Raw genomic sequence first — 25246 nt, 5'->3', positions numbered from 1 at the left:
TTTTTTGCGTGTGGAAAGCTTCCTTGTGCTTTGAGCTTTCCGGTGTTACGTAAATATGCCTGAGTGGTGACGACCTGAAGGCCCTTTCTTGTCGGTGATATCTGGTGTACTTGAGAGCGGAAATGCTTCAAATAAATTCATGATCTAATCTTTCTGGCTTTGATTCCGGACATATCAACAAGAGATTTTTAATCAGTGTCTTGAAGAAGCCTTGAGGGATTGCTATAAAAAATGTAGCTCCATGTCCTAGCCGTGATATCCGCACACACTATGATATGGAACAATTTAGACTTATAAGACAAAGAGGTCTCTAGATGACAAGGTCGCAGACAAGACCTGTGGATAGGCGAGGTTTCTCCATTCGATTTTCCGATTACTCAACTCCAAAAAAATAAAAAACTTCAACACAAAGCAGGTTTATAGTTTGGCGAAATATAGAAACATTATCGCTAAAAGGGTTTTGTTTATTATTTGGATCGGTCTCGGCAATAATTTACGTATCTTACACTACTACTACTACAATTCTACAACTATACAGAATAGTAACATAATATACAGCAATTGTACTAACTAACTATCAATTAAAATGGTCTGACAATGCACCCAAAGTTCATCCTCTTTTGGGTTTGATTTTGAACATCTCCTAGCCTCCCTTCCTTTCGACTAACTCATGTGCTAAGGGGTACATTAGTTTTCGTGTATCGTGGCTTTACTATCTTCACCTCTATCAACGCGACAATCAGCTTGAGATCAGTAACAAAAATACTTATCCGGTACGTGAACGCGTCCTTACGCTTTTCTACTTGTTTTTGGCTTTGGTTCGTCCCGAAACCATCCGAGTTCCCTGTACCTGAACCGTGCACGGGTACCGCTGCTATTGTGGAACTCTCGCAACTATAAACCTAGCCGTACTATTATTATTCCTTCCTCCTGTACTCTTGTAATTGGGGACTCTGCTCAGGGGCTCGGCAATAATTAGTAAGTAATAAAAACAAATATCAGTCTTCAGTAAACAGATTGTCCCAGATTGCCGGCAAAATGGGTGGTGGAAAAAAAACGAAGTGACATACACACACACACGCATCGATTGTAAAATAATAGAATTGCCTTCCCATCGTTTTGCCCTTTTTTCCATTCCGGCCGTGCTGCCTAAACCTGTTAAATTGCTCTAACTGTTGCATACACCCGTAGGGAATTGGAATAGCCCGATTGAATTGGAATGGATTGGAAAGGTCCTCACTTCCTCGCTCCTCTTTCTCCTACTCTATCTTCCTTTCCTCATCTCTCCTTCCCTATCGATCATCTTCATCATTCTCGTCTCTTTGGTTATGTACATCGCTTTCGTCTCTTCCGTCCTACTTCTTCCCCTACAACGGGCTGTGCGTACTTTCGAGCTCAATTATCTGTGCCTTTTCTTTTGCTCGGAAGACACATACCCAACAGCTTGTTTGGCTTTTAACTATGGCTTATGGTATATACGTTAATATCCTGCAAACCGGGAAATCTCGTCTCATAAACAATCTCTTCCAAAAAAAAAAAAAATCGTAACCTAAACTTTGTGCACGTGGACTACGACGGTAAGGAACATCAACATCTCCATCTCTCTCTTTCTCTTTAGCCTCTTTAATGCTTTTCACCCTCACAGCCCCCTTATCGCTGCATGATCTCGTCGATCGAGAAACCGAGCGATCGCTTTGGGGTCACTGTTGTTGACGTTGTAGTAGTCACCGTGCTGCCCGCTGTCGTCGGATTACGCCTGGGAGTATGCAATGCGGACGGATTACTATTGGCATGCTCCAACAGTAGCATCTGCCTCACATCCATCCCTTCCTCACCGTCACCCTCCAGATCAAGATGTTCCTCCTCCTCACCCTCCAACAGCTCACTATCCTCCGCCTCTTCCTCCTCCTCAATTTCTTCTTCCTCGTCGTCAAAGTCTTCGTCCACAATGATGTCCTTCTCTTCGGTCGAAGAGGAGGATGATTTCTGGGACAGATCCAGTGCGGGACCATTCAGAACCGGCGATTCGAGCGACAGTCCACCAGTGCCCTGCGGTTGGCATGCGTGGCTTTGCATGTGCGTCTTCAGGTTCGCTCGCTGATTGAACGTTCGGTTGCAGATCGTACATTTGTGGGGTGCCTCCTCCAAGTGTGTCACCTTGTGGACGGCGAGCGTACGCGATTGGCAGAACCCTTTACCACAGTCGGAACACTTGAAGGGTTTCTCCTTCGAGTGGATGTACCGATGGTCGCGCAGATGATCTTGACGGCGGAAGGCTTTGCCGCAGATGTCACACGAGTACGGCCGCTCGTCCGTATGCGTCCGCTCGTGGATCAGCAGGTTGTAGGACTTGGTGAACTGGCGATTGCAGTACTTGCAGATAAATTGTTTCTTTGGGCGTGAGCTACCACCACCACCGGGTCCGCCGTGGTGATGGCCGGGAAGCTTGAGTCCCGGGCGACCAGCCCCCAACAGTGGGTAGGGATGATGCGCATGGTGTCCGACCGTCGGTCCATGGGGGTGGGCGTGCGCATGGGGATGGAGCCGCTGTTGGTACAGGGCGGCATTGCGAATCCAGTGCTGCATGAGGGCTGCGTGTGGATGCGCATAGGCGGCGGCGGCTGCGGCTGCTGCTGCCGCTGGATGATAACCGGTTTGCTGGAGATGCTGTTGCCACAGACGCTGTTGCTGCTGATGTTGTTGCTGTTGCTGATGGTGTTGCTGTTGGTGCTGTTGCTGTTGTTGCTGCTGTTGGTACAGGAATGCGGCCTCGATCGGGTTCGTGGATGGTGGGCTCACGATTGCTTGGGGAGCTTGCTGTGGCACGAACGCTCCCACCACCATATCCTGCCCTGCTGTTGGTGGGTGCTGCTGCTGCAGAAATTGTTGTTGTTGCTGCTGCTGTTGCTGCTGCTGACGCATGGCGACCGTCCGTGAACGCTCCATCTCGTACTGATAGGGATGGTAGTGGTTCAATGGAATGTGTCTCGGTGCCGACGGGTGCTGATGATGATGGTGATGATGATGATGCGGGGACGTCGTGATGATCGTTTGCGATCCGTTCAAACCACCAATACTGTCCTCGGTGGGTGTGTGTGGTGGTGTCAGAATCGGGGACACGGTGCCGGCACGCGGCTCCTGCTTAATGTTAGCGAGTGTGAATTCGGACGAAAAATCTAATCAGAACGAAAAAAGAAACACCAAAAACCATTACTAAAACCATCATCGAATACTGGTGCTGGTGGCGAGTTCTTATCAAGCCACCGAGTGAGCACGAAACCGGATTCCAAAACTTCGTCTGTGACTTCACAATATCAACAACAAAAGCAGGCCACTACACAATTTCAACTTCACGCAACGTACCTGGTGATGAACGGGCGTGCAGTTCCTCGATGCTTATCTCACTGCACGACGACAACGAAGACGACGCTGACGATGCTGCTGACGATGATGGGACCGATTTCACAGACATTTTACACGACGGTTGTCACGACGGTGCGTGTGCGCTAGTAGAGTCGCTCTGCTAAACGTTAACCGCTGTGTTGTTTCTTCAAACTTCACTGTAATTCACTACGCCACTACTCACTAATACATCCAGTGTGAGTTTATGCGCTTTTGTTCAAATGTTCTTGCGTTCTATTCTTCACTCAAAGTTCAATCTTCCTATTCATAACTGCACCTCAACGTCACTGTGTCTCTGTTGTGTATTGACTTCACTTCTTCAAACACTTGCAACTGTGATGTGCTCACTGTTCCGCTGCTATCGCTTAACTGAACTACCGATCTAGCAACCGTACGGTGGTTATCCTTTTTGACCCCCGGACAACACGACGTACGACGAGTCCTGTACCGTCCGCTGTATTATCCTTCGCTTTGTTATCCTTCTCCCTTATCTCCTTCTCGCTTCTCGCGCCGTCTCTTCTTCCTCTTCTTTATGTACACACACACACACACAGTAGGCTAGTGTCCGGGAGCAGGTAGAATGTCACGTTCAGGAGCTTCCTCCATACACACGCACCCACACAAGCGCACAACGGTACTATGTCTAGCGAGGAAAAGAAGGAAAAAAAAAGCACACACACTCAAACCCCGCTTCGTGGAGCTGTAAGCGAGAGATGTTTAGACAACAAGTTTTCGGTACAAAATGAATTTGCTACTAAACATCCCGATGAACGAAACTTCCATCCAAACCCTCGCTGGTGCGTTTGTGCGGTGCTGTGCGAGAGAGAGAGAACGAGAAAAAGAGAGCGCCCTTTAGTGGAGAGTTGAGAGGAGCGAAGTGTATCTCTCTTGCTAGGGCTGTAAACAACCCCCTAGCAAAGCTCTGTCCATCACGCTCACTCTTATTTCTTAGGCCAAGGGGGTAAAAAACACCCGCCTACTTCTACCACACTCAAGCAGCAACTCGTATCCCGATTGGTTGCTGTGCGAGTGTGCGCATCACTGCAGCCGGCCATATTTTGCTGCAAGAGTAAGCGAGAAGCGTGCTCTCCCGTTGTGGTGTTGTTTCGCTCTTTCCCTAGCCAGTGAGGGCTTTCCTTCCTATCCTTAACAGTCGAAGGGACCTAGGGCACCTAGTAATAGGGGTGTTTTTCACCCTCTCCATCTCCGCCAAGCTCTATGCTCCTTCTCCCTTCAGCACCTGTCAGGGATAACGTGCTCGGGACACTGTGTACTGCTCCTGCGTGCTTCTTCTGGTGCTGGTGCTGCTGCCGACGATGCTGCCGTTGCTGCCGATGTTTGCCTTCCGTTCCACCGCTCCTCCTGCCACCCCCCAGGTCCTACACCCTACTCCGATTGTCCTTGCACGCACGTCCCGTGTCTCCGTGAGCCACACGGACCCAATCCGGTGCCCATTGTTCTTCGTCTTGTTGACAGTAATATTTGCCAATTGTTTACCTTTCGTGTGGCCCATGTTATGTTGCTTCCTCTTCTTTTCCCTCCTCGGGCCCCGTGCTTCTCCTTCACCCTGTCCCTCTATTGCTAGGATGCTGGTTTATTGAATTCCTCTTTCCCGGGGACTCGCTGCAATTGCAATCACCATAAAATGACACAAAAACTTCATACACCATACGCCATACGCCTTCGAATCTTCATTGCCCCGAAGGAATAAATAGCCGACATTCCTTGACTGTCACCGACATTCGGGGTTTTGTCAACATAATTAGTAGTCCCTCTCGTGCCTTTTTGCGCATGGCGTGGCGTGATGACGGGCGAGCGTACGATACGACCTCCGGAGAGATGTCGAAGAAAATTCCCTACCAGTTCCCTACGGACTATTAATTAATAAAGCTATAAAAACGACTCGCAACTCGATGGCAAACGTCACTACGGCGATGATGGTGAATACGGCGAAAGCAAACGAGAGCTGCTTCCTCTGTTTGGCTTCTACGGCTGCTGCTGGTGCTGCTGCTGATGCTGCCGCTTCTATTTTGCAAAACACATAGTTCCCTTTATGTTCGGCCCGGGTTCGAAACGCTATAAAAATTGGATACCATATACTTAGATTCGACGTACGGCGTACGCATTTTATGACTCCATCCAGGCAAGTTTCATGCCCTTTTTTACGAATGTCGAACCATTTTTGGCTGGATCGTATCCTTTTTTTATTCATTCCCTAGTTTGATGTGAAAGGTTGCTGCTAGTTGCTTCCGATTATGGTGGAGTGACTGGGACGTTCTGCTACGATGAAGAAATGGAATAAATTCCTTTTATAGTTCACTTGTAAACTACAGAAGTGAAAGACGATTATTTTATAGCAACTCTGCTTACTAAAAGTCAAATCAAAAGTATAACATTATAGATAATCTTCGAACTTTTCTAAGACTTTTAATAATGAAGTGGTGGTCCAGTTTTTGGGCTTTTAATCAAGACAAAATTTGAAGACTCTTCCCATTAATAGGTTTCTCTCAATAATGGTTGCTGATTTGAACGTTATCTGTCGCTGAAATTTTGCGACCAACTAAAAATCAAGATGACAGATTTCGTAATTTGGAGCACAGATTTTGAGGCCTAAAAGTCCAAGAGTTGACAAATCATCCTTCTCTGCTTTAGTAAAGCTTAAAATAATAGCATGAAAGCTTCACCAAAGGTCTCTAAAAACATTAATAAAACAACAGAGAGAACGGGACTCAAAAAGGAAAGAAAAGCTGTTATATCCTTTCTGTAGGACGATATCTTGCCATACTAACCAACAAAGGAAAAATACGATACATAACTTGTATGAAAATTTGTCAAAACTCCCTTATAATTTCACATCCAATCACAGCCGAACCCAACCCCATTACAACATTCGACGAAACATGAAGCAAACACATCAAACGAATGTCGTTCCACGCTGTAAATAGTTGCTTCCTGTGCAAACGCTAATAGAACATGCGAACGATATCATCGCCGTACGCTCGCACACATTACTCGCAACATTGGCTGGCTGGGTTCCGAAAAGATGGCGGCACCGATGAAAGCCCGCTGCCGGTACGGTACATTTCATGTCGCAAAAAAAAAACCGCCGACAAACGGTCGTTATCAGTTGGCGTACCGAATAAGGTAGTCGTATATGGATTAATTTGGTCACCTTTTTTTTTTTTTTTTCGCCATCATTCCGAGTCGCTTATCGCGAAACGTCTACTTCTTCGCCTCTATTACCGGCCATTAAAAATGTGCTCATGCGAGTGTGCGTGTGTGTTGTGTTGCCCGTACGTCACCACCAAGTCACCACAAAGTCTAGGAGGACATCGCCAACAAAAACACAACGAGAAAGTCACTTCTGGAGGGAAATTCCGCTCGCATCTGTTTAAACAAAGCCTAAGTCTAACCATAACATCACACGGGAGGAATGCATGGCTAGGGTGTGCGTGGGATTACGGAAGGCGCATAGGTGAGCTGGGGGTAATAGGGTAGAAATCCTTTACACGTGAGGGCGTCAAATGAGGTGATTTTTCGGCTACAGCGGCTACAACCACTTCAACCACACGGTGAGACTCTGGGAGCTACTAAGCTTTCGCCAGCTTTCCCAATTTTTCTTTCACCGGTTAACCCATGCCGTTCATCATTATGGTAATGGTATTTCCCAGCTGCTGGCTCTTTGCTGGGCAACAAAACAATATAAAGGTGTTTTGCTACCTCACACATGCACACGGGAGGACGGGAGGAGTTTCCACTGGACGTTGGTGGAGTGATTGTTTATGTTTTGCTTTCACCCAACAACACACTGCCAGTGCTGTTAGCCATCCGTTCCGATCCTGACTTTTTACCAGACATTCTGGTGTTTCTGAGTGGAATAACCCAAAAACCGTTGAAACATCATTTCTATCTAAAATGCGAATAATTCCCTATCATGCAGATTATTCACGGTTCGTTATGAGTTCCCAGGACCCTTACACATCTCTTCCAAGCATGATTGAATCATCGTCTATGTTGCCTGAATTTCCTAACGCACCGCATAATCCTAAAACACAACCTAGCAGACGGGCTCGCTTTAGATTATTACAGGAAGCTCCGGCATATTTGCTCCGATGCCATAATATTTAGCCATCGGACATCGACAACTTCGCCGCATCGATGTGTCTGATTCCATTTCGGACGTGCTAGCTAGCGAACGGAAGTGAACGTGACTTTAAGCAAGTTATAGGATCTAACCCAAGGACTCATTCTAAACCTAGCACGCTTGCAAAGGAACAGATAAACAGGGAGGTCAGTGGATATCAATTAAATATTGTTGCTACGTCTATACTAAGCTGAGCAGGTCAATTGATTATGATTCGAAGCTCGGAGGTGCTATCCTCTACAGGCAGGGCAATATTTGTTGTACAATATAGGGATTTTATTTATCAATTTTTTAGTTTGTAACAATCTATCTTCCCTAAGATTTATAGTATTGCACATATTTTGACTAATTACAACGACTAATGAACTTTTGAACACTTTTAGTATTTATTGAACATTTTACTAATATTTACATATTTACGCTCATAAATATTACTGTCACTAATAACACTGTGTCAACCACCCGCCGCCTGCAAGGATCTCATTAGCCAAGCAATCAAAATTAAGTACCTCACCTCACTACTCCAAAAGGCTTTGTTGCTGAAGGCTTGCGTTGTGCCTAATTTAATTTCCCCCACATTTGCAATCTCAAACCCAAAGCTAAACTAATCATTGCTTCAAGCACACACAAAACCCCACCTCATTGTGCGTCACCGTTGACACAGCGACCGGCACCGTAATTGGTTATCCCATTTTCGGGCTTCAAAATCACATTCCCACTCCCTAATGCAAACCGATTCCGATGCAATTCCGTGCTTTGCAGCACGTACGCACCAATAGTCCGGACAATAGAGCACACCAACTCCATAAATGGCCGTCCACAAACAGACCGGAGAATCGTGTTTTCGGATTAATTTCGATTTGTTAGCATTGGAAATTGGAATGTTTACCATGCGGTGGAACGTGTTTGATGGACCGTTGGTGGTGATGCCCGATTTGCAATTAATTACACCGGGGCCAGTGCATTTGTTCAATCCAATTCAACACTTTACATTTCCACCCGGCTGGGTTGTGGAGGCTGACTCTAAGCCCACCCTTGAACATTAGAATGGGAGATATTTGGAACAACGCAAGGCGAGAAAGGTGGCAGGAAAAATTTCACACCTAATCATCCTCTTACAGAGCTTGCGAGACAGGAGACGCTTTACGACATTCAAATGAACCGTGCACTGGCGCCATCGAGTTCCTGCCTCGCTGTCTGGTTTGGTGAAGGATTCACGGAAAAAGGACCTCCGAAAAGAATGAACTGGAAAGTGAATCCAACACCAGGAACAAAAAAAACGAGCCATTCGAATCGATCATGTTGCGTGAAGTGATTTATGCAGACATGCAACACCAGCAGCAGCGGCAGGTCGATTTCTCTTCATGCCCCGGCTACGCAAAGCGCCGGCATTAGAGGACAAAGCATTGAAGATCGTTTTTTCTTCATGCTCAGTTCATCTCTCTATGGACGTATGCAATTCTGAAAGTGCCCTTTTTTTGTTTTGTATCTTTTTGATTAAAAGCGCAAGAAAAGTCATGAAATCCTTGCTGAAAAACTTTTTTTCTGGAGAGATTTTTAATATTGATATAATGTTAATTTAAGTTGTTTTGGGAAGGATCTTAACATTCCTTCTCCTTATATTAAAAATTGTCGTACTTTACGTCGCCGAAATCCCTCAAGGAGACCCAAGAAATTGATTAATAATGAACGCCCTCTCTCAAGTACTTTGTAACAACTCCGCATAGGCAAATCGTACCATTTCCATTCACACTACCCAAAACACCCCTACCCAACGCCACTGTCGAAAGACGAACAAGTGGCCGAACTGTTGCAGCAAACAACCGCATCATCACCGGGTAAAACAGAAAGAAGCACAACATCGGATAAGAATGGACAAAAAACAACGCTTTTCCTGGTACGTACAACCGATTCCACAGCTACCGGACCACGCAGGAAGGGTCGGCTCCAGTTACCCGGCCAGTGTTGCAGCTCCGATTTCATCCCATCGCACACATCGCTTCTTTTCCCGGGCACAACAACTGCTGCCCTGTGGATTTCTTGTGACAAATCGTTTTCCTAACAACGGCGCTCGTTTTCCCGTATGCTAATATTGCGCTTTCCCTTTGAAGCGTAAAATCTCACGCTGGGAAAATCAATGCTTTTCTGCCACGACGACCTAACCCACTCGCTCCGGTCCGAAGCCCTGCATGCTGCTGGCGTGATTCCACTGCTTATCTACACTGTTAATTGTACTTCAGTTGCAGTCATTGCCTTTACTATCGTTCGCTGATGTCTGCTACCGTAATGATCATCAGCATCCTCCAGCTGCACCATTTCATACGCTCACGGGATGCTATTTTAAGGCACAAGATGGGAAAATTGCTGATAAACTTCAGCAGTCATCCAGAGAGAAAAATCCCCTTCTTTATCGCGTGATAAGTGTGGAAAGAAAGTGCATCGCGATAAACAACTACCAACCATCTTCGGCGCATCTTGTGGTGCTTGGTGAGAGCACGAAACAAAGAACACCAGAAGCTGGATTAGTTCATTTACGTCTGTTGTCTGCTGTGTGGCACACAATTTATTGACTTTCCAGTAAAGTCCTTGGGAAATATTCTACTAAAGTGCTTCCGCACTGTTATACACCGATAAGACAGGTTTCCATTTCCTTGGGAAAATTACTCTTCCTCTTCTTATGTTCTTATGCAGTCGGACTCAATGCTTTAATGATGCAACAAGTCGTCAGTGACATTCATGGGTAAATTTAATATTTTCAACCATATTTTAAAAACTTTCTAAAACAAAACAAGTGCATAATTTATTCATTAAACATACAGTTTATTGACTACTTGAAATAAAATAATATAAGAAAGATAAATAATGAGAAATAACTAAGTTTGATGAAAAACATCAATCAAATGATGAAAAAATTAAAAGAAACTGGAGTGAATTTATTGTGACTTCAAAATTAATTTAAATTAAACCGTTAATCAATCAACAATCAAGTAGAAATAGAAAACGCAATCAAATTAAGCATATAAAACATAAAAACAAAAATAAATAAGGGCATTAAAAGAATAAAATTAAAATAAAATTCATGAAAGTTCAACGAATTAAATCAGTCAATAAAACAAACAAAAACTCTCATCCAGAATGCAAAATTTGGTAGATAAAGTAAATATCTTTCACATGAAATATAGTGTGTAATTAAATTTAAAGAATTCTCTACAAGAATATCCGTTTCATTTCATTCCTCATACCATTCAATACATACCAGCTTCCCCCACTGTTTCGATAAGCTCAAAAAAAATGTAACACATGCGGACATGATTTTTTCGATATCTCGTCCGATAAGATTCGACCCACTCGATTCGAACCCCACTCGCAACCCGTCCAGCCGTATTACCAACAGCAGGAAGTAATGCAAAAAAACAATGACTATGAAACGGTTCCCTTGACGAGTTCTAGTTTTTCCCAGCGCTCTTATACGATACGGCGATTGATGGCGATTGATAATTACAAAATTCAGTAGGAGATAGGCAGATAGCAGGCAGGCCTAGCGTGCGCGGCACACATACACGTACGCACGCATGATGCTTGTGGCTGGCGGCATGCTTCAAACAGTGCGCCGTTATTTTCGGTTATATGGACTCCATCGCCCGAGAGACCTTATGGTCGGGTTGTTTGAGTGTGAAACTGTTTGCTCCGTGTTGTACTTTGGTTTTCGCAGAACCAAGGTGACAAAACGGACCGCTCGATGTGGCTCTGCTGAAGTTCCTCTGCTTCGCACTCATGTTTGTCTGCATTTGAAAACATTCTTGGTGTTTGAGCCTACCGTAGTACCGCCGCGGTTTTTTGATACAACATAAAACATCCCCTTCTTACCATGGTTGGTCTGGTTGGTGTTGGGGAAACTTCCTAAATCCTACGTGTTATCAGTCAGTCTGTTCGTGTACTGTAGTGTCCCTTACCAAAATGGCTGACTCCAAACCGCGTGTCGTCGCGAATGGCGGCAAACTGTCTTTTGTAAGAGTATGCCCACTCTCCCCCTCTCTTCCCTCTCCTCTCCTTCTTTCGGTTCCTCCCACCAAAAGTAACGATGTCAAAGCAAAGGGGTTGATATCGAACGACTCTGTAGAGTAGTGTCGTCGGTTACCTACTACCGGTTCCATGTAATGGATAAGTGACGGTTGTTACTTTTTTTACCACACTGAACTCATCACAAGCCGCTAGGGCAGGCTCTGGTCTGGCGATATGATAACGGGCCTTTCAAAGGCCACACACTTTAAACAAAGTCGTCAACAGAACGACCACCGCACGGGACCAGGTTGATTGAGTGAAGGAAATTCCGCGAATCGGTCACACTTGGTCGGTTTGTTATGAAGCATCTCTGACTCAAGTGTAAACAGTTACAACCGTTGAACGGTTCTACCTTACCCGTTCCACCCCACCAGGTGTGCCCTTTCTATATCTATGACGAACAGAACTCTTCAAACCGTTCCGGTGGAATCATTACGAATTCGGTGGAAAGCTTGAATGATACACTTCCCATTACCTAATGAATCGGTCTGATAGTGAGTGCAATACATTTATTCTGCATCATTCGCAATTTGATTCATGATTTTGATGACTTTTTTTAGCGATCGGTTTTAACAGATGCAATCAGATGCCTATCAAAATGCAGTTTCTTCTTGGTTTAAAGCACAATAAATGGAAAGAAATAGCCATACTCCCTGACATGTAGACTTGGGACAGTTGGCTGGAACTTCAGCCACAAATAACAAAAAAAAAATCTTAAAAAAGGTCCACAAATTCTCCAGAAACCGTTTAAGATTGGCATGCTTGAGCTAGGACGATACCACGTGTTCGTAGTGTCGTATTTTTTATTCTTTTAGCTACTTTTGAGGGGATTCTTGGACCATAAATGTCGCTGGTCCCTGCCACTCCTGATGATTCAACTTTCAATTAATTATCTGCCATTTTTGAGCCTCAATTATGCTTCATTCGACATAAGCTACGATTATAGCGAAACCTAAACACATTTTTTTTTTATCGCAGTTTAGGTATCAAATCTTGTGATCACCGAAATCACATCCAAAATTCGTGTTCACACACTTGTTATCTCTCCGACCGCCAAGGGTAAGAACCGACATTTCCAATTCCCACCACCATCAAGATTAGTTACGACACCACCAACCAAACCAAAACCAAGCCAACCTGCCAACTTAACTTGCTGGCCATTAAACAGTTCGGGCAACGGTTCGGCCAAACCAAAAACCCAAAAAAACAGGCAACAACCCACACAACTTGTCACCCACGCCCTGCAATGTCCTGATAGCGCCGGGGTTTTTCTTTCTTCTCGGTGCGTTCGGTCGGCAAAACATCAAAGCATCGCAAGTGCCGCTTTTCCTTTTGTTTTCTCCCCGTGTGCCGATGTGTGCCGGGCGAAAAAATCAATAACTTCATACGAGCGCTCGTTCTTTTTTTTTTTTGCAGCAGCAGCAACACGGAGAGAGCAAACAGCAAACAAAGCCACAGCTAAACGATCGATTGACACCTTCTTCTCGCAATAGATTATCGGCCCATCGGACCACGGGCTGGCCGGTTTCGAAAACCGTGCATTTGGAGGAGAGAAAAAAAATAAAGCCAGGGAAAGGGTCGTGTTTCCGATCCTTTTTCGATCGATCTGATAAGGTTAGTACGATCACGAACCTCGCTCGCTCGAACCGCAAGGTGCAGCAGCTGTGTGTTCTTGGGTGGGAAGCCCGTCAGAGTCCTTCGACTGACCACCGTCATGGAAAATTATAATGTGACCTAGAGGGGTTTTTTTAAGGGTCGGGTATGTCCGCATGGTCCGCCACCAGTTAATTGAAAGATTTGTTTTCCTCTTGGACGGCCTACTTTTTTATTCCAAACGATGACGATAAAATTATGAAAAAGGTCAATCGGAGAGGATTTTTTTATTATTTCGCAGCACAAAAAGAAAAACGGACCGATTGTTCGCATAAAGAAAATTGGAAAACAGCTTAGTGCAAGGATATAATCTTATCAATCTTGTCTTGTGATGTGCGATACAAAATAGTTAACAAAAGAAACATTTAAATAAAAGCGCGACACAAACAGACAAACCACTTCACCGCAGAATAAAAGGGGTGAAACATCTTGCTGATTGATAATTTTTATGAACCTTCTTCCAGGTTTTTCGGGCGGCTGCCTTTTCGGTGGCGGCACAGGGCCTTTGATGTTGTTTTGCGGATGGTTTTTCTTTGTGTTCTTCTTCAGAAAGTGTGGTTTGAAGGTTGCTCGTCACCTTCCAACCGTACCAATCGTGCCAAGACTTGTACTTGGTCTGCTCGATATTGGACGAATTGATGTCTTATTTGGATGCACCTAACAAGCTTCCTTTATTTTTGTATTTCATTCTGTTGGTTTATTTCAATTTTCTTATTTGATTTATACACACTTCTTCATTTTTCTCATTCGTCTATACCTTTTTTTATTAAATATTCTATTGCTCTATTATCATGTCTGTCTACCTGTTTGCTTAATCTTCGTTCTTGTTTATTATCTTGTCTTGCAGATTTTGTTAGTAACTCAAAAGACGTCTGTAAAATGTGAGCTCTTATTCTATTTACGACTTCATATACTACCTTATGCTCTAGATCTGGCTATCTGTGTCAAGTAAAAATAAAACAAATTTTGCCAATTTTTTAGAGTGCATCATAAAAAATTCTTCTACACCGGTCTTCTCACCAACAATCCACGATTTGAAGCCAATTTCTACTTTGACTAATAAATATGCTTTCAGAATATTTTTTTTCCCCACCCTGGCCTTGAATCATGGATGACTTCATACCGATACATCAATTATTTTACGACGATTTTGTTCCATTTTTTTCTGCTCTAACTCTCATAAAAAATGCATACGCCTCAAACTGTTTATGTTTCCATCCGCTCTAGATCCAGATTTTTGGCAGCATTTTGGTTTTTTGTAGGTCAGCATTTATGAGGAATATTTTGTTTATACCAAAATTTTTATATACAATTTTAGAACGCAAAAAAAATGCCGACCATAAATAATGCTGCTGTAAACAGCACATAGTGTTTAGAATATAGTTTTTTTGTTGCTAATTAAAATGCTGTACCTGAAAGGAGGAGGACAAATCATCTTTACAATTGACTTATGCGTTCTTTTTTTTATTTTGGTTCACAACTTTTTTTTGCTCGTTCTTTATGATTGTAAAAAAGTGACCTTATTCACATAGATCTAGTTCTTGGGTTTTACTACCTTTATTTGAGCTTATATTGGGAGCTTTTTTTTGCGGAAAAATATGAACCTAAAATCTTGCCATAAAGCAAGACAATTTAATCTTTTTTATTCCTTCTTTGATTCTATTACCTCAAGCTTACAATTCCTAGCTTCCTTCCGATTATTTGAATCCCGAACAACATTCAAAATCCGGTACTGTTTATTTAAAAATAATGCTAAAAAAGTACATCAATTTTTTTTTTCAATTTTGCCATAGTTTTCGATCAAACATTCCTGAAACTATTACCAACAGACTCACCTCTACAATCTTTCAACACGACATACGACCCGATCTAAGCTTTACCCGGTTCAATTGATCTGCTCAATGACCAGTTTTATTGAACGCACACGAGATTGTAGCCTCGTCGCCAGTCTTAGAAAAACAAACATACCACACCCACCTTCAACCAGGAGGATGCTGACCAGGTCAAGCTACGTCGGTAATTGATCCGTTATCTTCCCCTTTCATTTATAGTTTTTGCAAAAAGGGGTAGATCTACCACCGGCAAGGTAGTATTGAACATTCTCAAAACCCGTACACAGACACGCTTCCTTGGATGGGTTGGATTTCAAGGGCTGGCGGGGTACCGGATTTTTTGCTGATCGTAAGGTTGGCCTGGGTTGGTCCGGTTGCATATAAATTACTCTCGTTTCTAGTGACCGACACTCCAGGGAAACGTATTGGAGGTGGAACTGTCCAGAAGTTGACAGCGGCTTCTGTATTTTTTGTACCGTTTTCTTTGGAATAGAGAAAGGTACGGTCGAATGAGTGCTTTTAATTAACTTTAATTAATAATACATTTTCCTGATAAAATTGAAAAAAACCCAGTGTTTTGAAACGAAGCTAGGAAATTTTAGTTTTATAGCATTTCTATCTTGATCCTAAATGAATTTATAGCTTTAAGTACTTATGCTTTCAATGTAAAAGGCTTATGCAAGGGAAGGATGTAGGTTTAAATTTTCCTGGAGAGATGTTGGACTGGCGAGACGGTCCAATGGGAGAAACAACAGCAGCGCCGGCCTTCGCACGACATGATCGAGGATTATATCCCATCTGGACCGTTCCTCCGCATTGAGGATTAACTGTAAGCTTTTTGTACTACGTGGTATCAAGAAAGTCTCGTAAACCTTTCGTTGACCGATACGCGCCGATCGCTAAGCCAAAAAGAGGAAGCAAAGCTGTTGGACTCCAACTTCAAAAATTGGAACACATTTTAGGCTTCGCAATGATGTCTTTTTATCAGAACCAGATCACAAGTATTGTTGAGAGTCAATCAGTAGCCGGTCAAACTGTTTGGACGCGGTTTGGAGGCGGAATGAGTTGCCAGGGCTCATCACCAAAGATTCCCTAAAACGAGCTACTGCTGGAAGCTCCTAAATCGGGCCTCTATTCTGAGGCCCTTATATGAGGCCGCTGTCTGGACCTTAGTCGGCCGGCTACTCCGCTACTGGAGTCAATACCACTCTTTGTGCCAAAAGCTTGGAATTCTTTGCCGGAGAAAATTCAGTGTCTTACTATTACGCTACGTTCTTCTTATTAGGGAACATATTTTAATTCTGCCTTTCCCAAAAGTCCCGTGTGAAGTCGCTATAAATAATGCTATACAAACAAACCCTAAACCCTTTTTTGCCGTTAACCCTTGCTCCGTTTGAAAAAACTCGAAACGGAGCTTTTCTACAGTTGATCGAATGTGTCTCCGAATGCTTCCCAAAATTGTTTCCCCTCTAGCAGAACTGACAGTTACTATCTGTGCCCCGTTAAAATGTACCGCTCGTGTGCACACCATAAAGAGGTGTAATATTTTGTAAATATTAGGTAAAATTTTGCACTCCCTCCGAATTTACCGATTTTGCTGGTTTCTGTTTTGATTCTGAATCCTTTCGGGATGGTGAGCCCCGTAGCTGTACCCATCGGAATGCCATAAATGCAGCTTTCGCCTGCGCAAACGCAAATAAACCCATTTCCAAGTCTGGGGATTTGTACGGAGCAGCGAAAAAAGGGTGTAATTATGTTTCGCTTCAACCATTTCCCGACATTGATGTGACGAACAATAAAACCAGGACACAGCCCAGCCGACCCCGGTGGTGCCGTGAAAAACGGGACCTTCAAACGAATTCTCCAAACGGGGTAAATTTCGGTACACTTTGGCAAACACGAAAAAAGGCTTTTTTTTAATTGCAATCTGCATACACTGACTGTCAACCCTATCGGCATCCTTTTGTCCACCGTACGCTTACCCTTTGGCTTAATCCTTTTTACAACGCCCGCCGCCTCCCAACGCACCCAATTGGGCACCGTACCCGATGGGATTTCTGATTTTATTGGCAAAATATTGTAAATGGCAAACAATAAAGCTGTTTGCATTTGCAATAATGATAAATCCTTTTCTTTCGCTCTTTTTTTTTGCGCTCACTCCTTTCGTTTCGGCGAGAAAATGGGGGTACAACAAAGTGGAACTTCAATAGTGGGCAAGCAAAACCCCTTTTTGTGTGGGGTTGAGGAAATAGGAAAAATTACAAAGTAAACAATAAATTTGCACCAAAATTGTTGGGACAGGGCAAAGGATTGGTGAAAAATTGCACACGAACGTAGCGGCATGTAGATATTTGGGCCTAATTGGGATGTACCGTGGAAAAGGGGTTTTGTTTTTGCAATAAAAGATATTCGCAACTCACACACACACATTACTGATATATGGTTTGTGAGAAGGTGTAATAGAGTGGGAAATTGATGGACGGTTCCTACAGTAAATTGCGACTAAGGTACCAGCGCTCATAACCCGTACGAACATAGCCTTTTTCAAGGCTAATTTAGTAAATTTTAAATCGTTTTATCATCGACGAATCCTAGACTTCAATGTCAGAATGTTTCAAATTACCTGCTTTGAGAAATTCATATTTTTGTTTTTTGAAAAAAATAAATATTCTTTTTTTATTATAAACATTCTTATTTTCAATTTCTTTCTCATCTCATTTCAATTCTCATCTACCAGAGGCTCTTGTCGCCCAAAGTGTCTCGAATGTCTGGAGATCAAGTCATCGTCCACACAGTTTTTGTTGTGCCGAGAAGCCCAAAAGATCCCAAGAGTTAGAATCAGGACTCCTCCATGACAACAAACCTGCTCAAATCTTGATGCACAGGATTAATCTTGAGGGCTGAAATAAAGCTGCCCAACGGAATAAAATGTTGCTATGAAACTCTGTTCTATTCGCTGTTGATGAGCATTTAGCTCATCAAATTTGATTTGATTTGAATAATTTTAAATCTAGTAGAGCGATTGTCGTTTACCCGGGAGTTTAGGTTCGTTTATTCTTCCCAGTTTTGGCTACCAAGCTTACCAAACTTAGTACAAACAATCTAAACAAAGAGCTTCTTTGATACCGGCCCAAGAAATGCCTAGGCCTAGCTCGTGAAGCGTTTGCAGCTGCGTGCAAGAAAGGGCGCCACTTGCCCCTAATAGCTCCTACTTGTTGACAAACAGACGCCAGACATTCACGTCCGCATCACATCTTCCATCCGTCAGCAGTTTGACGAAATCGTCAAACCAAACACACTTCAATCATTGGCTCGGAATCACCGGATTCGAAGCTAGACCAGAACCCACCCAGAAACAACGAGGTCTGCAGGAATTTGAAAGGTAATAAATTAGCGATTTTATTGTGGCACGAAGAATTCTCCTATTTCGTCAACAAAAACTTACCAACTACTTGGTCAAAGTGGTTGTAATTATTCCACCATAGTAGGCGGACACTTGCTGTGTGTCGGAGTTTCTCAAACAATCTTCCAGACTTCTGTCAGTTGATTTTTCAACTTATTTTTCACATGCTCGTGATGTGATCCTTACGTTAATCTTTTCCTTCTAGCTTGACTGTTTTTTTAACGCTTAAAAACGAATTGTCTTTCACACTTTCGAGATGTGCTTCTTCGTGTAAGCGCTAGTCCTCAGCAAAGTCCTTCGAACCAAACCTTTTCTTGTCCTTCAATTTATCAACTCATCTCTTACACATCCTTCTGGGAATGCTTTTTTTTTTTCGTGTGACCCAATTATTGTCACATTTTCACGTGTCTTTACGCTTCAAATATTTATGAATTAATTTAGTTTCTGTAAACACATGCAGAACACACGGTAGGAGTGTTGGTGGACGATTTTTCCCGACAAGTGAATTCTAATTGAGCGTGCTTAATTAGAAGGTGCCGAAAGGGCTGCTAATGGAGCATATATTTTTGTTTTGCTCGTTGGTAAATAGAAATTATTGTTCTTTATTAGTCTGTTTAAAAAAAATGGTCCACATCCACCTTGCATAACGAACGGTAAATCACGGTAAACAAGCGTCTTCGATCGAACGCCAAAACTGAACCAACTGACCAGTGACAAACGGATAAACCGGCTTTGGCCGATAATTTATTGCACAGTTGCATGAGCAACGTCACTAAATATTCTGCGCCGCGTCATGTACTTCCAGGTCAAGCGCACGTAAGCAAACACGACGGGGTGCCGGGTGCATATGGAATTGTCAAAATATTTACACAAATCCCTTAATTTCCAACTGCTGAATGTGGCTGGGTCTGTATGTGTGTATAAGCTGGCCCCTTAATGCTAGGAGGCGGCAATCGATAATGATAATCGGCACGCGATTTTGTGCCGCCTCTATCGGTGCACCGCAGGGTGAAAAGCCGCCCGGCCGTTGTGGTCCGATTTTTGAGCATTGGGACCGCATTATGCATGCTTTGCCACCGGGCGCACCGGATTGCATCGGGTGCGTGCTGATGCCGATGCTGCCGGTTTGACCACCAGCCAGCCAAAGCCCGCTGTGATTGAATTAATGTTTGAATTTAATAAGCCAAAGCACGGCATGCGACGTCACGGATGATGATGCTGAGGAGGCGGGAAAAGCAGAGCTTCTTCGATTTCGGCGAATCGAATTCAATCAAATATGTAAGGAACCATGTTTAACATCGATACCGTACCACCTCAATTCGTCTGCTGCCAAGATTCAAATCGAAACGCTTTCTGCAAGCGCCACCGCGCCAAGATGCACGATAATGGAACACATGTTACTACCGTGTCGTCCGGATGCGCGGAGGCCAATTTGTTAATGCAACTGGCAACTGGCACGAGCCCGCACACACTACCCTGAGGGTCATTACCACCAATGACCGGTGAAAATTTGGCAAAAAGAATTTGGTGCACTTTTTTACGTCTTGTTTTCATTTTGGTGCCACAACTGCTGCCGGAACTAATTATACTGGGTGCTGGCATCGATACGGAACGCAAGTTGCTACTGGAAGGTGTGCACAGTTGGTGTTGATAAATTTCTAAGAATTATGATACATAGATAAGTGAAATTAATTGCTTGCGATGGGACGGAGATTGGTTACACTAAGAAGAGGCTCGCCTTTTTATCAATATTATCGCTGCGTATGCATAGAAGCAGTGTGAACATGGTTAATATTCTAATTAAATTCGTTGGGAGGGTATAATCATTTAGATTAATTATTTTGTTACCGGTGATCTTCAAACTTTTGCTGAAAATTTATTGTTGAAGCTGACTGAGCTGACATCTTCAATCAATAGTTTCGCAGCTTTGTCATCGCCTTTTTAAGATCGCCTCGTTGAATTTCTGTCAAACAGAGAAGCTTTTCATCTTCAAATATAAATCCCTGTTTTAGCACTATTTCCTGCTACTCAGCAGTAGAAAATAGGAAGCGAAAAAAAAACCGCCTCAACAATGGCCGAGCTCCCGTTCCGGAAGAATGCTACTAGCTCCCGAGATTCCTCCTTCCCACCACCCTACGCCACGATACGACCATCCGGAGAACCGCCGTCTGCCACGCGCATGATTCTGGAAAAAATCAATATGGCAGCTCGTTTACAATGATCCCACCCACACGACCACAGCACCTACGCAGAAGCAGTAGAAGAATCAACTGCCTTCTTCTGCTGCAGCCATTCTTCGGTGGGCCCAAAGAGAACAATGCGTACGGGATCCGTGCCAGAATCCGGAATCCGGGAAACAGTCGATTGGATATAAAAATTAATTACGCCTAGTCTTTATAGCGCTCGAAGATATCAATATTAACATCCAAGTTCTTACTAAAGCAAGACCTTTCGGTCGTCGTTTTCTCGGGACATTCAAAGCCGTCGTGTCGGGTCGTAAAGTTTTATTAATATAATGTCAATACAAGCACGCCATCGAGACAGCCATCATCGTTCATGAATCGAGCGTTCGGTGTGCTCCGGCTTTTGCAAAACTCATCCAAAATTAGCCTATCGACCAACCTTCCAAGGAAACGTTCGAGGGCTTTGAGAGCATTGGGAGGAAGAAAGTTCGTAAAGATATAAACCATTTTACGATAGCGAGATGGTAAAACGGCCTTTTACGATACTGACGACGGCTCGTCCAAGGGACCAAGGCCGACCGGGACAAACCGTCGTGAATGATTATTACCATGCCTCGTCGACCTTTTGCCTTTGCCCGGGCCACCTCCAGCCTCATTATAGGTCACCTTTGAGAGGATGCAAAATAGAAATTAAAAGCCCGGTAGGTGGCAGGCCAGCAGCACAATGCCATTTTTACGGGTCGCACGGTCACACGTCCTCCGCTGCAGTCATGTCGAGGACGATTGTTGATGCACGTTTACGAAGCCCCTACACACCTCCGCAGGCAATGTTTTGGGTTCCGTTTCGGTGAGCCAAAATCGGCAACACTGCAACCTTTCAAGAAGAAGAGAAATTAAGCAGGTTCATTAAATCACAGGTGGAATTCATTCTTGTACCAGAATGTACTCTCAGCACTTCTCGCCGGGAAGGCATATGACCCGACTGAGTCTGGGTTTATTCCCCGGGGACGGAACGATTAGTGTTGTGGGATTTAGGGCCCGATTAGTGGACGGTTTACCATACCCTCAACAGAGACCCCCTCCTCAGGAGAGAACATTGTTTTTTGGGAGGCCATAGATGCTGACCTGGATGGATCTGTCAGTGAGGGCTTTGTGTAGGCCGTGGTTTACCGTGGAACCGAGGCGGAGGGTGGATTGTGCATGCTGAGGAAATAATTGCCATTATCTAAACAACGCTCATAACTTTGGTATACGAAAAAGTCCACTTCCCATGAGCAAAACTTTAAAAAGCAAAAGGAGAGCTCGTTTTGTTTACCCTTGGACTATTTCGTTATTTGCAGCCCATAACCAAACATGCTTTATGCGAGAGTGCACACGCCTTGTCAGATCCGGTGACAACAACGCCTTGTCAACCGTAAGCCGATAACACACAGAGGAAGCAAACGGTTTGTGCAAACAGTTCTGACAGCTACGTATTCTGTAATATTTACTCTAAGCCGCCGACGTTTCGTTAGCTTTGAGCTTACCGGCCGTGTGCCTTTTTTGACGTGGCTGGTGTGTGTGTGTGTGTTTATGTGTCCTACTCTCCCTTCTAGAACTCCAAGCTTACCAAAGATAATTGGATTGGAGCCACGAAAACCCCACGCCAGGGAAAAGGGTGCTCGATAAGCCTAGCTCAACAGTGAAAAACCAATCAAACCCAACCCAATTGCTTCCCGAAATGTTTACCGATTGTCACTATAAAGCACGGGAACTCATAAATTCCAATCGCGATTCCCCTTATCGTAGCGAGACTAGGACCCATTGCTGTCACCAGAGCGAGTGTTTGATCGCGGTGGAATGGAATTTGATAATCGTTCGTTCACGATCTGCCAAAACGGCTCAATTGCGCTTCAATAAATCTAAAAGGCGAATTGTTCATTACACCAGTGGGTTTCTGGGGTTCGAACACCTTTTTGATGTTCCGCTAGCAGGCTGACATACTGACATGCTCCGAAGAGGAAGTGGGGTAGCCTGAATACGGTAGCCTGCTGACAAATATGCCTCCATGCAGTCCTTCCGCGCGGGTCAAATCTCGTGAGATCGACAACAAGGGAGGGAGAGGGAGCGGTGTATCTGCGCACTTCGGTACTTCAGTTTATTTGATTTCCATTATCATGCACCTTGTCCATGATGGGACAACACCTACCTTTCTCCATCTAACCCCAAACCGCACCACCCCTACAACAACGGTCATCGATCAAAAGCCCAAACAACCCGAACAACCCGACGATAGTGAGTGGCCTGAAGGTACAAGAAGAAGCTTAATTTAAGAAGGGTTACAAGTAGCGAGCCAAATGTCCGGCTACCGTTACGGCGACATCATGATAAGCTAGATAGATCGGACAGCTAGAAGCAGCGCGGGTTGTTGCAACATGCAGACGGAAGTCAGTGTGCTGTGCTTGAACTGAAGAGCTGAACTAGTTTGCTAACCTGTCCAGTAATCCCTCAACAAAAGAGCAGGCTGAAAACGTGATGCAACTTTTTTCGATCAACAAGGTCCCCATCTAATCGTGTTTAGTCATCTTTTTCTAGAGCCATCGCAGGGAGCACTCTAATTGTTTTACGCGATTCGCGACTCTTATCTGGCGTGCACACACTGGGCCAAAACAAATACCGGTCAAACGGTAGCGGATGAAAAATATGCATCACTTACTACTTACTGGTGGTGGTAGCATCTACACTGAAGTGGAGTTGCGTAATGGAGTTTTTATATTAGAGATAAGAGACGAGAAAGAGAGAGCGATGGATGTAACTTATCGTTTACTAACATACTTAGCGCGCAATCAGCATTAGTCAGATATTATTAGATCACATTTTGCCGTATGACTGATATCATCATGAGATATAAACGTACAAGTCGCGCGAGGCGTAGAGAAGAACAGCTAGCCCGTTGTCTGGATCAAGTGGTGTCAAACCTGTCGGGGATCGGATGGAGGACTACAGCCCTAGACCGACTTTCCTCAAAAGTGATTGGCGACTCGTCCATGTCAAGAAATAGAATGAATAAGTGAACAGAAGTCAGGATTAAAAGACGCTCGACGCTGCATGGTCGAGATGAAATATTCACAAGTTATCTTGCCCAAAATTCAGGACTTTTAGTGCATCATCCAGACCGTTACTTTGTAGTGAGGACTGCCTATCTAACTACGCGGTATCAGCAAGTCTAATAAGCCATTAAACGGCTAGCGTGACCCTAGAAGGTCGTAAAGCCAAGAAGATGAAGAATTCTATCAGATTTTAGAAGAAGCTATGTATCCAGGAAGAGAGAAAAGGGCCTTTCTTTACAGCCGAGAAAAGTCCCTAAAGTTCGAATGCCTAGATGAGTCTAGAAAGGCATAAGATCGCCTCTCTAAAAGCTAGATTTAGGATCAACAAAAGAGCATACTCATTATCCATCTGACACATAGAAATGTTAGTAGCTGTTAAGTAAAGTGTCCACTCTTTTGTAATTTGTACCAGAAACGCAAGTAATCCATCGAGCTTATTTGCAAATATAACCACATTTGGCATTATCCAGCCCGCGATCCGGTACCAGCGGTGTGTGTGCCGTTTTAAAGTTTGATTTAAACCTTCATCACGCAAGATTTATTTCATTCATACGACTAACCTGCAAACAAGACCGGCGATGGAAGGAAATCGACGGAACAGTCTTGTCTTTCTTCTTCGAAAAGTCCTAAAAAAACCGGCTACACCAAAACTCAACCAACCGAAAACACAAACCCCCCCGTTTGTGATGAATGGGCATTCCGATCGGATCGGAAAAGATCGATGTGAGAGATCTCCAAACGGTCCCATGCTGTCCCCCGACTAATCGTCACCGGGGCAGGTGAAGAAGCAAAGAAAGCCTCACGAGCGCAGAGCGACGAATCTGTGGCGAAATATGTTCGTGCGCGCGCGGGATAATCAATATATCAATCAATCAACTAAGCCCTCCCTAAATGGGGCTGATTTATGTCAGGTATCGGACCTCTCGGGAGATCGCGTGTTGTTTGCCCCCCCCCCCCCCCCCCAACAAAAAAAAAAAGAAAACCTACACGATTCGGCGATTTTGTTTGCTTCCCCCGTTGTTCCGTTCTTTCGATCGTTGGAAGGATTGCAAAAAATCTTCCCAGTTCGATGGGTGGATTTAGATAAATTCAATTACTAAACCATAATCGATTGATCAGCGCGCCATGTCGTCCAAAGCGTTTGAATGGGACCGCGATCGATGTTTATGATGGGACCGTCATTCGTCGAGCGAAGGCGATCCCGTCCTGACGAACCCCCAAAAACATGGGCTGATCCGTTGGAGAACCTCTCGAGATGTCTTGACTTCTCAGCATAAGCTCGACCGCCCGATTCTTCCGCTCCCCTTTGGCTCTATCACAGAGCAACGACACGCCAGTCAATGAGATCATCTCCGCGATCGTGTGGAGATTTGGAATAGTGATGAATTAAAACACGCACACACGTATTCCCTTTTTCTTCCATTCATAAAACTCCCCAACAACCACTCGGGGGACCCGCGACCTGACCGGTATGTGGA

General features: G+C 44.1%; 2 protein-coding genes across 2 annotated transcripts in view; both read right to left on the bottom strand.

Moving 5' to 3' along the window:
• The window catches only part of LOC126564095 (GATOR complex protein MIOS), a 259062-nt gene that overhangs the window by 191964 nt on the left and 41852 nt on the right, over positions 1 to 25246 (bottom strand). The window lies entirely within an intron of this gene.
• LOC126564470 (protein odd-skipped) lies at positions 1651 to 3509 on the bottom strand. Its single transcript, XM_050221530.1, has 2 exons — positions 3364 to 3509; positions 1651 to 3176 (listed from the first exon to the last, which is right to left on the bottom strand). Exons 1-2 carry the CDS (start codon positions 3470 to 3472, stop codon positions 1651 to 1653), a joined length of 1635 nt encoding a protein of 544 aa, XP_050077487.1. The 5' UTR covers positions 3473 to 3509.

This window comes from Anopheles maculipalpis, chromosome 3RL, assembly GCF_943734695.1.
Source record: "Anopheles maculipalpis chromosome 3RL, idAnoMacuDA_375_x, whole genome shotgun sequence".
Classification (NCBI taxonomy): domain Eukaryota; kingdom Metazoa; phylum Arthropoda; class Insecta; order Diptera; family Culicidae; genus Anopheles; species Anopheles maculipalpis.
The sequence above is the reverse complement of the archived record's forward strand: the minus strand, read 5'-3'. Positions and strand labels throughout refer to the sequence as shown.

Excerpts from the sequence above, each read along its gene's own strand:
- LOC126564470 (XM_050221530.1), bottom strand. The coding sequence starts at position 3,472 with ATGTCTGTGAAATCGGTCCCATCATCGTCAGCAGCATCGTCAGCGTCG. Across the intron at positions 3,177-3,363 it reads GCACGCCCGTTCATCACCAG|ATTTTTCGTCCGAATTCACA; the intron begins GTACGTTGCGTG and ends CGTTCTGATTAG.